The 15,774-nt window shown below is 31.8% G+C and overlaps 1 protein-coding gene across 1 annotated transcript in view; it reads right to left on the bottom strand.

The window, feature by feature from the left end:
- Window positions 1-9,226: 9,226 nt before the first annotated feature.
- LOC134266645 (uncharacterized) overlaps window positions 9,227-15,774 on the bottom strand; it is a 46,406-nt gene continuing 39,858 nt past the window's right edge. Inside the window, exons 6-8 of the mRNA XM_062748863.1 lie at window positions 15,538-15,696; window positions 10,062-10,086; window positions 9,227-9,437 (exon numbers count right to left, since the gene is read on the bottom strand). Of these exons, the coding sequence (XP_062604847.1) occupies window positions 9,227-9,437; window positions 10,062-10,086; window positions 15,538-15,696 (395 nt within the window). The remainder of the gene's footprint in view (window positions 9,438-10,061; window positions 10,087-15,537; window positions 15,697-15,774) is intronic.

The raw sequence follows: 15,774 nt of genomic DNA on the forward strand, positions 1-15,774 counted from the left end.
TCCTTCCCACATTTTTGAAAAGTACCAAGATAACCTGTTTCACAAATGACTACTGTTTTGAGCTGAGTCTCGTGTAAATGAATGGACGCCGGCGTTGTTTGCATTTATCGTTAGAAATCTATCCGAAATCTGCTGTGTTCTGTACAATGCTGGCTCTTGGATATGAAGTGTCTTACGAGGGCCGTTCAAAAATTACGCGGACTTGTTACACAGAAAAAATATTTGACGACATAATCAGGCAAATGTCACACATAATGTAAAATAATTTTTACTTATATGGTCTTCAAATTTTCATATCAAAATGTTGTAAATTGGTATCAATTTTGAGTGATTTATAAGGACATATCATTGAGGCACGGAGCAGCAAAATCTTCGACGTCACGGGCATTATAAAAAATGTTTAATTGAGCTTTCATTTTCTCAACATTTTCCAAAAAAGTACCTGTACTGTTTGAGTTACTTTATCTACTCAACATCCAAACACCATTTCTTGTCGAGCTTAAAATCTATTAAACAAGTAAGGAATATTCATTTTTGTTTTAAAATCAAAATCTGCAGGTATTTATGAGATATAGTGTGATATTGGTGACTCTCAATCACGTTCTTTACAGTCTGGATAAAGTTTTCGTCGATAATCTTCTTCCAATCCTCCCTTATAGCCTTTTTACATAGGTCAAACGGTCTAAAATTTCATTTGCTATTTGTGGACGAATGTCACGAATACCCTAGTTTGCTACATGTTTTATTATGCATATTGTGGATGTATGTTGACAATATCTCGAGCATTACACATAATTTAACAAAAGTGTGGTGCGCCGTCAGTTCAAGAGACGTCATTTTCACAGTCGTTTCACGGGAATCGCATCAGAGAAAAATAACTATCTTTCTGTTAGTACTTCAAATATCATGTCAGAAATCTAAATACATCACGAATTTTAGAAAATTAATGAGTTAGAATTTGGATTCCGCATTTTTTTGCTCCAATTTTTTTGTCGAGCTCCGTACCTCTCCATCAGCGATATCAACATACCGATAATTTGCGTAGATTTTTTTTTTAAATACAGAAATTTTGCCAAAAATTTATTGGAATTGGACAATACTTTCATTTTTTGTATCACTAAAACAATACCCATTAGCTAAGCTTGGACAACCATTAACTCGTGTCAGTCCTTTCAGTTCTTTGATTTAAAAATCAAATTTAAAGAATTTTCACTTTCCCCTGGTTTCCATGGCAATATTCGATTATTTTAAATTTTAAAATGCAAATCGCCTAAATACAATTACTAATCACTAAAATAAAAAAAAAGGTTTCATGACGAATGTTCAAGAACACTAGCGGACAAAAGTCGTCGCTTTTTAAAGGTTTCCATGGCAATGGTAACCATTTTGAAACTGAATGACCGCACAACTCAACTGCAAATAATGATCGTCCTTTGAGGAAAATTTCAGGAATATTGTCTCAGCCATCACCGAGAAACTGCCTGGAGAACAAAAACATGCGTACAATCGCAATATGTCGTCCCAGACTTCGTTTGGGGCGACGTAATTACGATCTGCTTTTAAGATTGTATTAAGAAAAAACTAACTTCGTGGTCAAAATCTGTTTCTAGCGCTTTACTTGAAAAACTTATCATCCATTTCTCATAGGAATTTCCTCTTCACAGATTAACCCAACGAGAGTTCCCGGGGGAGAATTTCTGCAAGAACCTTTTATACTCAACGCCTTGATAACGTGTTCGGAAGTATACAGGTCTCGCAGGTTTTTTTGCAAGAAATATAAACAAGAGGCCCAGGGGCCACATCGCTAACCTGAGCATATTGGAATCAGATCAGAACGGAAAAGTTTACTAAAGGGGGGGGGGGGGGGGGGCTTGAATTTTAATACTACTTGAAAATGCCTTCATATTAATACAGTATATGACTTTGCTGTTCTTGATAAAAAGATCTTTTAAAAACATTTTCTTTCTCTATATTACTTCGTAATAATTTAATTTGCTTCCCCATTGTTTCCCTCCCTACCCCAATGGGTCATGATTCGGAACATATTTAAATCATCAATACATGAAAATGCTTACATGTCAATATGACTAAACATAGCTTTTCTGTTCTTGGGATTTTTTCTCTATATTTTTCGATGTAAATTTTATGATTCACAATTGTCGTCCCACCCTACCCTTGGGGGTTATGATTTGAACAAATTTAATTCTACACTACCTGAAAATGTTTCTATATAAATACTAGTATCATTAATCACGACTTTGTTATTCTTGAGAAGAAGATTTTTTTAAAAACATGTTTTAATGTAAAACTTGAATCCCCCATTTTGGGCCAACCTATTCTGGGGGTTATGATTTGAACATACTAGAATCTACACTACCTGAGGATGATTCCATATAAATATTACAAATCATAGCTTTGAGGTACTTGAGAAGAAGATTTTAAAATATTTTCCCTATATATTCCTATGTAAAACTTTGATCGGCCATTGCAGGGTTCCACACTAACATTTTAGGCTTTGATCCGGCCGGACTAGTGCTGCTTTACTTTTACTAGCCCGCGGGCGATTTTATGAGTCCATAAAAAAGATCAATAAATAAATAGAATAAAAATTTCAATGTACTTTTTTTCAGCGTTTATTGAAATAAACAAAGCATTTGCATGAAATGTTTTATACCACGATTCGTTGAAATCGTTCGATCAGGAACTACCATCGCATTCCCGATCTCATTGTTTTTCTCTGTACATGATTACATCATCCAAACGTCCGACATCTTTCTATATGTGTCATACTTAAAAATGATTGCTAAAATGTTTTATTTCATACCAATTAGTCCTAAAATTAAGCATTGAATTGACTCAGAATTACCTAACTTTCCACCAAGAAACTAGAAAGCTAAAAATACATACGGGATTTTTCAGTGAAAGTTATCAATAATTGAACATTGGTTAATCCTTAATTTTTTTTCAGAAAACGTTATCAGTTCGTTCGGACTAATCAGCCACAAATTTTATAAGTCCAATAATCCGATAACTTTCACTGGAAAATCTCGTATGTATTTTTAGCTCTCTAACTTCTTGGTGGGAAGTTAGTAATCCTTGCAACAAGTATTACATATGTGAATTAAAAAAGTCCTTGCCCGAACCGTTCAAAAGGTATGAACAAGTTTAAAGTTTTTTTCATAAGTACAGAAATCTCCAAGGTCAAGTCAAATGGTCAAAGTTATTGGTATCCAATGAAAGATCTTGCACAAAGAATACATATATAGAATATACAAGCCCTAGTATCTTCCGTTCAAAAGTTATAGTCCAAGTAACAATTTGGAATTTTTTGTGTAAAAGTGGGTCAAACTCCAAGGTCAAGGACAAGAGGTAAAATTTGGTGCTACCCAAAGAAAGGATTTGTGAAAAGAAATACACATTTGAAATATGAAAGTCATAACTCCATTAATTCCAAAGTTATGAGCAAGGTTAAAGTTTTTGTGGTGGACGGACAGACAGACAGACTGACTGACAGATTGACAGACGGACATACGAATAAGATTTAATGCCCCCTCGTTTTCGGGAAGCGGATGACAAAAATTAAAGGTGAAGATCGATTATATTTGAATTTATTTAAAATTTTAAAAAAATGAACATAAAAAGGTAAATATGAAATTGATTTGTTAAAGTTTTGCTCATTTATGCTTCCAATGAAAAAAATCCAAAGATACAAAACAAAGATGCTGCTAACAAATACATGATTGTAAAAATAAATTGTCAAAAGATGATAACTATTAGAAATTGAAAACATTAAATCAGGAAGCAAAAAGAAATTTCAAATCAACATAAAAGTCTTTGAACTTTTGTCATAAATAATAAATATAATGATATTGACTTTGTATATCAATAGATCTAGGACAACTTCCTACGTCAATTAAAAATTTTTAAAGAATCAGAATCTCAATACCCTTAGAAGTGACCTCTGAAGGTTTTCGGCATTAATTTACAATATAATTATTGCTAACCGATTTACAATTAATGTAATTATTCGATAAATATTTTCATGTATTTCAAGTATATTGAAGTCTTGAAAATAAAGGGCATTGGATACAAAGTAACCTTTGTCTAAAATCGAAATTTAATGCTGCATCTAATTTCTATTTTAATAATTTTATAATAATAGTCTTGATTGTATAAAAAGTGTAGATTTTCTTTTTTGCTAGCAATGCTGATATATTTGTTCCTTTTCCAAATCTACAATGAACAATACATTGCATAAGTTATAATTAAATGATTCGAAAGGGGTTATTCTATTTCTTTCTTTCGTTTGTAACAAATTTATAACCAACCGATTTTATGTTATCGATAGTAAATAGTTATTTTAACACTGGTTTAAATGTCTAAACATACAAAAACACTCCGATTTTAAACAGGTACTCTGAAGAATTTGATCGTAAAAACAATTTAAGCCACAAGACAAGAATTTGATTCACAAGTGCTCTCTGTACGCAGATATGACTAGATTCTAATAATGATATGAAATTAAGACATGTACAAGAAAAAAAAATCAAACTTTCACAAAAAATAGTAAACAGTATATCATTAGACTTCGACAATGTAAAACAAAAAACAAGGTAAAGTTCTTAAATGTACCTCTTATTTACTGTGGTTAAATTGGAAAATTGATAAGTCTAAATTGACTACTTGACCACATCTAATTGAACATGTGACTACAGATATTTCATGAAAAAAACATTTTGTTTAACCAATAATTTCACGAAAAAGACATAATTTAAAAATGTATTAAATTAACCAATAATTTCACGAAAAAGACATAATTTAAAAATGTATTAAATTAAATAATTCATGTTTTCTTAAGGTCCGTCTACATTTAAAACAAACTGATATATGAAGTACTTTTGATAAACAAATTAATAAGTTTGAAGTGTTCAATGCAAGATAGGTGCAAATTGACTTAAACGCTAAATTGAATTACAAAATTAAATTTATTTTAAAAACGTAGCTATTAAGTAGACAACTTAACTTACAAAAATGAGGATGACTCATAACAGGTGTTTTATAACGTAAAATAGGATGTATGATCCGAAAAATGATTGAAAAAAATTATATTAAAAATTATATACAAGCAAACAAAAATTATAAATGAACAAAACACTTAATATACATGTTGCTCACAAGTGACTTTTTTGTGAAGTAAAGATCTTTTACAATATTATTTATTTAAACAACAGAATCGATAGACCCACATGATCCAGTCGTTGCCCAAGTTGATTTACAAATACAAATGATTAATCTAAAATTACACAATCTGATATCTAAACCAGACGTACGTCTCTATCGAGACTGAAGCTCTACTGATTTGTACTTATAGCAAATGAAGAGAAAAGTACTGAAGCAGTTGGGAATTGAAACTCTACAACAGCAATAAATAGAAAAAAAATATTGAAAAAGTCTCTTTATGTTCTTAGTGTAGTCTACTTGCATGTCACATTGTATTATAATCAGACTAAAACTGTATTTGGAGTAGCATTTTGAGAGAATTTAACAGAAATTCCATTTACAGTAACTCAATTCCTCCCCCACCCCTCTCTCTCTCATTTTGGCATTAAATTCTTAGAGGGTAATAATCTTTTTGTAAAGTCAAATATTGCGTCTAATACTGTTTTAAAAACATGACACGAAAAGAACCCTAGTATATGCATGCCAAATTACATATAAAATTGAGGTAAAAACTTAACCAGCAATAAACTATTCAGTACTAGATTATTTGCTTAGATCAAAGGAATACATTAATGTTGATCATGACAAGGCTATCTAAGGCATGAAATATTTTAAATCTGTATCTGATCTGTTCAAGCGACACCTTGTGTTAAAATTCCCACTTTGTATCGCGAAAAAATTAGCCAGATTCAATCGATCAGTATTATATTATACAATTATGAAATATAAAAAAAATATTAGAACTAGAAAAGATCTCGAGAAAGGAGAGGTCTTCCGTCCGATTCAGAAAAAAAACCCGAAAAATCGAGCTGAAAAAGTTAAAAAAAAATGGACACAAGGGGTATAGAACCCTACTCGACAGCATGAAAATCCAACGCGCTAAATATTACACTTTTAGAACCACTGCTCTAAAATTAATCTACTTGTACATACTTCTGCAACAGTGCATCTGTCTAATCATGAAAGCATTTGGTGCGAAATTATAAATAGTGACCCACTATTTATAATTTCGCGCCAAATGCCACAAGTTAATCTTCACGCCTTATCTTTGGAATGTTCTATTCAATAGGTGTGATAGCTTGAATGAAATTAAAAGACAGAACATTATCATATCCTTAATTTCGAGGTGTAGAAAGTATATTTAATACATATAACACATTCCATATCGTATATAAGTAAGTAATACTAATGCACTGAAACAGCTATGAATTTCTAACTTTTTAAAATTTCCTGTTTATCCAAAAAGTGGACTATCCCGATTTTACACTTTCATGAAAAGGTTGGAACGCTTCGCCGGAAAACATGCCTCGCCCTACGACGGTCAAGGAATCAGATACCATTTATGGTCAATAACTTGCATCAGATCTTGAGAAAAAATGTTTATATAAATTTCATTAAGCGATCTTTTAAAGGTACTTGGACACAGATTTGAAGTTATTATTTTCTCTATAATATTACGACTTATATATTTAAATAGCATTTCACACAAAAATTAATTAAAAATCTTATTTCATATAAAAGATATTAATATTTCAAATTTTTTGGCGGGTTTGATTGACACATCCTTGCACCTTTACAAATTAATTTTATTTTTAATCCTTAGGAAAAGTGGCAATCTCGTTGTGTATAAATAAAAAATATCAATACTATAATCCAGAAAATTCAGAGTAGACATGTTCGAAAGCAAAACAAACACACAATATATTGTCAGCCCGTGCAGTAGTGGTAAGCAGACTGCGACGATTTAGAACGCACCCGGCGAATTCTAAACATAAACAAAAACAGAACTCTTGCCCTGTTTACAAAAACTGTGTACATAACACGAGTGTGATCGATTTGCACACAACACTTAGCTTGGAATGACGATACTTGTGAAGGAGTTTTGCTTTCTAACATCTCTACTCTGAATAAAATTATTTTTCTGGATAAAAGTTTTAATATTTCTCATTAATACACAACAAGATTGCCACTTTTCCTATGGATTAAGAATAAGGTTAAAATTTGTGAAAGTGCAAGCATGTGTCAATCAAACCCGCCTAAAAATTAGAAGTTTAAATAACTTTTAAACGAAATAAGATTTTTAATTAATTTTTGTGTGAAATGCTATTAAAATATATGTCCTAATATTATAGAGAAAATATTAACTTGAAACCTTTAAAAAATGGTAACATTATTTTTATCTCTTCTAGTAGATTAACATGACACAAGTGTGCATAGGAAAAACAGAAGTTACCTTTAATAATTACTATATATATTGTTTCTTGAAAAGCTATTACTTATAACCATGTTTTAAAATCTGGTTTTTTTTCTATGCTGGAAAACAATAGGTTGTCGATATCGTATTTCATTTGTACACGTAGTCTTTTCTTTTTTGAGAACCGGCCAAAACCAAGTATAGATGGCGTTTGAGAAGACCTTTGATTAAAACTTAATTTGACAAAGAATTGCAACGTAACTACGTGAAAATCCATGTATTCTTTCGCATTTCATTTATACTTTTACATGTATTGGTTTCGTTAAAAAAACGCTCGGCTTTCTCTGTAAACATTTTTAAATGTTATTATCTAGAATTCGGATTTCTCAACTTTTAAACAAATGATATAATAACCATTATTAGAAGAGTTTCTATTAACCTTACAAATATAATTTTACGAAAATATCGAAAACCAAAAAACGTACAAAATTGAACTTTTTAAATTTACATCTGGTAACGACCAGACGTACTGACCCGAACGAGATGTTGTGTCCTGAATAGCTTATACCACGATCTATAATCCCTGAAAGTTTTACATTAGCATCGTTTACTGTCTTGCGATTATCCGCGGTCAAAATGTCATTTTAAATTCAGAAAATGGTCTGTTATTAGGCACCGGAAGTGAATTTCCAAAAAATCTCTTGGATAATTTTGGGAAAAACATAATAAAAAGAACAAGATAAGATTTCGTTGCGAGCAACGAGTAGGTCTTCCATTCGATTTTATGATAAGATCTTGATTGGGAGAGTGTGACTGATAAAAAAATAAAACAACTTTAAATGAAAAAAGAATGTTCATATCAATTTGCCAAAATACGTAACACACTTTAAAGAGTAAAATATTTCAATTCAAAACAGTTTCCTGTCTTTTTATTCACTTTAAGTATTACTGGATGTACTCAAAATGATCTTTAACTCCTCTCGGATTGTGAAGGAATCATCACTGATAATTTGGAGGAAAATGTTCATATTTTGGACAGCTTTCGGTTTGGAAGTAATGACTTCCCGAGGAAATACATGTTATATGACTCGAAAAACTCTATTTTCCTCGATAAAAATATTTTTAAAAGAAAAAAAATAATTTTTGCATATTTTTAAAAGTACTCCCGGTGGACAACGGTCACGGCAATGAAAACTTTATATGCTTCTGAATTCTACGATTCATAATCTATCATCCCTGAAAATCTCAAGACTCAATCTCTCTAACTCTTTTTAGAACAAAAAAAAAAAAAAAAGAAAGAAAATTGACCAAACTGGCGACCTGAAGTGACGACGTTAAAATTAAAAAAAAAAACGCATAAAGTTCTTATAATTTATCATCATTGCTGAAAGTTTCTGGAAATTCTATCAAGGCGTTCTCGAGAAATCGTCTGCACAAAATTGGTAAGAAAAAATAATAATAGTGGAAAAGAAACAACAGAATCAGTAGAAGGTCCTACGTTGGAAACGAAAGACCTAAATAATAAGAGACAGTAGAATCACTTTAAGGTCTTCCGTAAAGACGAAAGACCTCAATAAATAAAATAGGAGTTTATTTAAAAGTTTTGAAACTGATTAAAGCAAAGATCAAATAAAAAAATAGGCATGTGGTTTGTAAATGATAAAGAAGTATATATCTACAATTTATGCTTCGATAAGCAATCAATTGCTTTAATAAAGTATTCGAAAGATGAATTAAACCGATTTTTGTGCTTCTACTCTTCGCTTCTTGAAATTTTCCTCATGTTTACACTTCTTCATTAACTTCATCAGTTTAGAGTTTTCCTTCATAAACATGTGGTTCATAATCATGTAATTCTATTGGTTCATACATATCCCCATCATCGCTGCCATCAGGGGCATTCGAAGAGATTTGGCCGCCAGACGATATTTGATTCTTGTGCGCATGCGAGACAGGGTTGTTTCCGACTGATTTGTATCCATTTGCTTTTGGCATGTTAGATTTATCCGCAGCAGCATTCAAACTGAAATGTAGGTCATCAAGAGGGTATATACGTATATGTTATAATATGATTCAGGATAGGAAAGTTGATATTTTAAACCAGAGTAAAAATGAAGTAATCTAAACGTCAAATCTGAAAAATAAATTGACTAACGCGTAACCTTTTTATGAAAAAAGTAAAAAAAAAATTGCTCAAGTTTTTTGCAATGGAAATAAATTAACACTTTCTCGATTTTCGTGTTCCCTTAGCTTGTATTAATAAAAAAAAAATTAGATGACATTTTATTATCATTATTTTTAAAAATGTTTTATTTCGCCCGGCGTAGAACTTTCTTAAGTAGTCAGTATAGAAACATTGAAGAAAAAAATCGCATAATATATCAGTGCAAAATTGCTTCAAAGCGATAAGAAATAAAATAAAAGATAAGAAAAAAAACATTCAATAAATGACTATTCATTTGCAAGATCGTCAAGGATGTCTTTTCATGATATACGTACATTTGCTTAAGTTATTTGACTACACTTTATAAAATGCAAATAAAATTAATATGAGCTGATTAGTCAGATGTTATGTAAACAAATATAAGCATATGATGTGGCGTTAAGTATTGTTAGTCTAGTGTAGGTAGGAAACGAAAATACTTACGAAGAAGTACTGGCTTCATTTTTTACTAAAAATGAAAATGAAATATTCATCAGTCTACATCTGCAGCCACAGACACAGTTTTATGATAAGTTCATTTTAATGTTTACAATTTCTGCCCACCCACACCCATAACCCCCTTTCCCGCCAAAAAGATATATTACAGCGTAATTAAAACACAAACTCGTTAAAGTTTGCTTTATATTAACTGCAGCTGTTTATCCCTTATATGCACTCTAAGACAAATCCTACCAATTAAAAAAAATCGTAAAATATGTTCTTGCTTATGCTCTCAAAGTAAATTAGCTTTTAAAATTTATTTTTCAAGTAAATTATTTTTTTCGTAAAAAGATATCTACACAAAAACTTCACAAACATTACTGAAAAATATTTCAATGTGACAATAATTTCGTTCGAAAGGTTTGTAAAAAAAAATTACTAAAATTTTCCATATCAATATTGAATTATGAGATGTTATATGAATTATATGTAATTATTAGAAGTTTTTGACAGGATTAGAAATAGCGGTAAAATAAAGTAAACATCATACACTACACGTTAAGTATAAAAACCAGAAGTCTCTGTCGAGAATGAAGCTCTACTGGTTTGTACTTATAACAAAGGAAGAGAAAAGTATTTGAACGTTTGGGAATCGAAACTCTACAACAGCAATAAATAGAACAATGATCCTTGATAGTCTTTTTATGTTCTTAGTGTAGTCTACTTGCATGCCACATTATATTATAATCAGACTAAATCTGTATTTAAAGTAGCATTTTGAGAGTATATTTAACAGAAACTTTTATTTTTAGTAACCAAATCAATAAAGTTCATCAAATTCAAAACACGATATACAGAATTGTGTATTTAAGGGTAGTCTACTTGTGTGCAAAATTATATTGAAATCAGACCAAAATTGTAGGAGTAGCATTTTGAAAAATGTCACATAAATTTCTATTTTTAGAAACCACGGCAACACCATTTATTGAAATCAAAAACCGATACACAGAATTATGTGTCTTAGTGTAGTCTACCTGTGTGCCAAGTTATATTGAAATCAGACCAAAACTGTAGGAGGAGTAGCATTTTAAAAGATTTTCATAGAAATTTCTATTTTTAGTAACCACGGCAACACCGTTCATCGGAATCAAAAACCGATAAATAGAATTATGTATTTTAGTGTAGTCTACTTGTGTGCCAAATTATATTGAAATCAGACCAAAACTTTAGGAGGAGTAGCATTTGAAAAATTGCTTACATAGAGACAGACAGATGGAGAGACGGGCGGACGCCGGACGCATTACTATCGCATAAGCTTTTCTGGTCTCTGACCAGTAGAGCTAAAAATAAACTAGGTTAATTTTAACCAGTCGGCCGTTTTGTTTTCCATAACCAACTTTTCTTATTTTTTCGCTATCACCTGTTTATATGGTGTTTACGTCTCCCAAACTACAGAATAGCCGGTGTAAAGATGAATGAAGAGCCCCATAGAATAATGACCGGGGGTCTTTTTCTGATGGCGAAAAATGACTCCCGGTCATTATTCTACGGGGAAAAATGACGCCAGTCATTATTCGACGTCGAATAATGACCCTTTTGCTAGTAGAAAAACATCACCCCACAATTTGCATACCCCACTTGAAGGAAAAAGACCCCCATAGAACAATGACCCCCTTGTTGATTTTTAAAATTTTTGGGGGACTAAAATGGAGAGATCTATTGACCAAGATGCTCACTTGAGCTAAATTGGGAATAAATTGATGATAGTTGATATCATTAAAATATACAATTATTGCTATTTTAAGGTCAATACGATGATTCATAATCTAAAGGAGTAAAAGATTTAAAGATATGTATGCCGTGTTAAACAGTTTTTTTGCACAGCTTAAACCGAACAAAAATTTCTGAAGTATGATAAGCTATCAAAAATGAAGCATTCTTGCAAATATGACGAAATATTATTCGGTATCAACAAAGTACTTGTCGGGAAAAGAAAACGATATTCTCATGCATATTTATAAAGGACTGACGTTTATCCTGGATCTACGCATGTGCGCGGGAAAAGCATCGCGAGAATCATCAGGTCAAGGAAAAAATTTTTGTGACGTCTCTTCAGTGAGAAACCAATATGACTAACAAATCGACCAATCAGCTCAATGAGTTGCATTTAATGCATTTATGGGTAACTACATAAAATACTACATGTGTTTTTCGAAAAAGCCAGTTTTTTAAATCGCTCTCGGAAAGACGTGATGCATTTTCCCAAGCATTTTACACTTTAAATACAATATGTACATTATTATCTACTAATTCCATGCTCAGATTTGCATACAAAAGATTAACAATGATAAAGATTAAAGTTTCCCCACTCCATTGTACAGGTCCGTTTGTTTAGAGTTTCCCCATGCTGTACTGCTAGTGACAAGACAATTGCACGTTATTATTCCTCGGTACAAAAAGCAACCAACTCTGAGGTGTGCTCACGTATTGACAATCCCTAACTCACGTGTTTGTAGTAAAAACGTAGTAGACATCATGCTTTTCGGTTCATTCACGAGATTGGACCATTGTTTGCTGTGAGCATGCGAGACCACGTGATCATGAATATTTCAACAAGAGGCGTTTATTATCCGACTCGGAGAGAAAATAATTTTTACCAAATAATACTTCATAACTTTTAAAAGTGATGGAGTGGAATTGTCTTATTTGCAGAAAGTATATAATTTATATAACTTGATGAGACACCGCACATATTTATTTCTTTTGAAATAAAACACTAATACGGCATATATATCTTTAAAGAGCCTAAATGGCCAGATGAACATTGTTTTTCGATGGTGGAGAATCATAGTATTGACAGAAAAATAAAGGAATATTATATATAACTAATATTATATGTTTTATATATAGTGATTTGGATGTACGTCCGTCTGTCATGTTTTGAGTTACCAATCTCTTATCAACAACTCCGCTGATTGAAATTTAATGAGTTTTCACATGCAGAATCTTTGTTACATAGTTCCATTGTGCATCCTCTTCTTAACCTTTTGATCGGACACACATTAATGAAAAAATGTAATGATACATTAACGGATTCTTTATTACGTAATGTAATTGTGCACCTCGTATTTTATTTTATGGTCTGTCGCTCATTTCGTGTTCCTCAAAGCAAAGCATGGACTTTGCTAATATAATTATATGGGGGGTGGGGGGGGGTTATCACTTACTGAGCTCAGTGCTTACAGTACCTCTAGTTTTAATTCTGTTTTATTCCAACTTTTCACACTGTTCTGTGAATATTTTTGAACGATTTTCATTTAAAATTTAATTTCAATTTTGTATGATTTTCTTCATACTGTGTCAAAGCAAAATATGAAAACTTACTTGAAGACTTGTACCCCATAAAGTATCTAAATAACCCATAAAGAGTCAAAACTAGAGGTACTGTGAGCCATGAGCTCACTAGATGATATCCACCCTCGCCCCCCGTATAATGATAATGACAAAATTTATGATTTGCTCTGTGAAACCTAAAATAAGTATCAGATCAAAAAAGTGTTGGTTGTGTTAGAAGGTGCACATGGGGAATTGAGGCGTTATTTTTTCATCGATTCGATGGAATAAATCTTTATTGATAACAAACAAAAAAGTAATGATTAAAACTTTTTAAAATTCATTTTATACTTTGTCCAAATGGTTGTTTTAAGTTTTAATTGGTTTCTCATTTCTCCTTAGATATTCATTCATTTATAGTTTTGAATAAAACTAAGTTATTTGCATGAAGTGCTCCCCAAGATGAACGTTCATAAGGTATAAAATCAAGCGTATTGAGTTTCTGGATATGAATTACCATAATATAACCTAAATTAACTAATTACTTGAGCAAGTTTTTAAGACCAGTTCTCTGTAAAAATCAAACAGATTGAAAAAGGTTGGCCACGACATCTTTAGAAAATATTATTTTGAAAACAAAAGTTATAACAGTTGCAAATGACAACGATTTTTAACTTCTATTTTGATAGAACATCGTCATTCTCACATAACATGAAAAAGATCCATGACAAAGATCAACGATATCAGCATGTTGCACGTACTTTTTGTCAGTATTCAGACATTCTATATTAGTCATTTTTGATACTTGTCGCAACTGTATTCGATTCAAAAATTCTATGATGATACTACCCTAGTTTCATCCTCGCAAGCCAGGGGTCCTGAGTGAACACATTGCCGTTGCTCCAACATGTTCATTGAGGACAACTGACTTGTGAGGATGCTTTTCCTTGTATATACGATTTTGTTAACCTGTGTTTGATCTGAAAATTATACAAAGATATGTACCATGCAAAGTATATGTACATATATTTTTTTTATTTTTCATATGGATTCGCTTTGAAAATTCTTTAAAATGCTAAAATGATATATTTGTACTCGATTTGATGCTTTGCATCAATTTAAACTTTTAAATTGTGAATCACTCTAAAAGGGGTGATTTTTCAACGGGTCTCAATTTTTATATGACTCATATATAAAATGATGACCCCTAGGGCTCTTTTTCTACAGAAATAATGTTTTTTTACTACGGGTGGGGGTCATTTTCTATTGTTGAAAAATAACCCTAGTCGTTATTCGACGGGGGTCATTTTTCGTCTGTACACCGACACAGTAGATCAGTCGGTAGCTCGTTCCGTGATGGAAAACACGCGTGTACGTATCAAAGCCGCGACCGAACTAAGTCGGTAAAAAATATGTATCAACTGCTCCTACACCAAGTGCTTGACACTTTGAAGTGAAAGTTGCGCGTTCTTTGGATAAGACTTAAAAACTGAGACCCCGAATCACGAAAGGCTTTGGCACAATAAAAAAACTTCACTGATTAATGGGCCTGGGTGCTGTTAAAGGTCTAAATTAGAAATCCTTCGCCTGCCTATGTATGTAGTGATATCTCTATAAGAGTAATAAATTCTCGAACAAGACGTTTTTTTAACAACATACATTTACAATCAAGCAATCCCACAACCTATTCCATCCTCAAAAACTTGTTGTCATCCCTGTATTAGAGAGATTTCAGAAAACTCGTTGAAAAGCATTTTTGTAGATTCTATTGTCGTCTTTATGACCTTGCTACAAATATATCATATCATTGGGTCATATTTTGGCTGACATGATCATACCAATTAGGCCTTTGTTTGTGTACTAAATTCAATATTGGGATGTTCGGTCTATCCGATCAATACAAGGATTCAAGGCGGGTTTGACCGTTCAACAGAAAATGCTAACTCCTGCGGGGCGCCTAATCACACCTTGATTTTCCCAGAAATCATGTTTATGCCCTTTTCATCGTTTTTATTACTTATAGATTTTTATTTAAATATTAAATCAATGTGTTTTATCTTATCTCTTCAATTTTATGATGACCGTATTACAATATAATACTGGTATTATCTTTATTAACATATAAAGTTTAGTGTTGATCATTTACCTCTTTTCTTCGCTCTGCAAAATGTAAAAACGCCTGATAGGAGAATAATGATACCAGCAGTCATCACACTAGCTGAGGCATAGAGCATAATGTTTGGTTCATCAGTAGGACATCCATTATCCAATTGATCTGATTGCTCCAAAGTAACATTTGTATAATCTGTAATACAAATTCATCTTAATGAATAAAAAAATTGCATGTATAATAAGTCACAAAATGTGAATCATTTGATTAAAA

The sequence above is a fragment of the Saccostrea cucullata genome, unplaced genomic scaffold (genome assembly GCF_032062105.1).
Source record: "Saccostrea cucullata isolate Sc308-1 unplaced genomic scaffold, CSIRO_AGI_Scuc_v1 ctg843, whole genome shotgun sequence".
Classification (NCBI taxonomy): domain Eukaryota; kingdom Metazoa; phylum Mollusca; class Bivalvia; order Ostreida; family Ostreidae; genus Saccostrea; species Saccostrea cuccullata.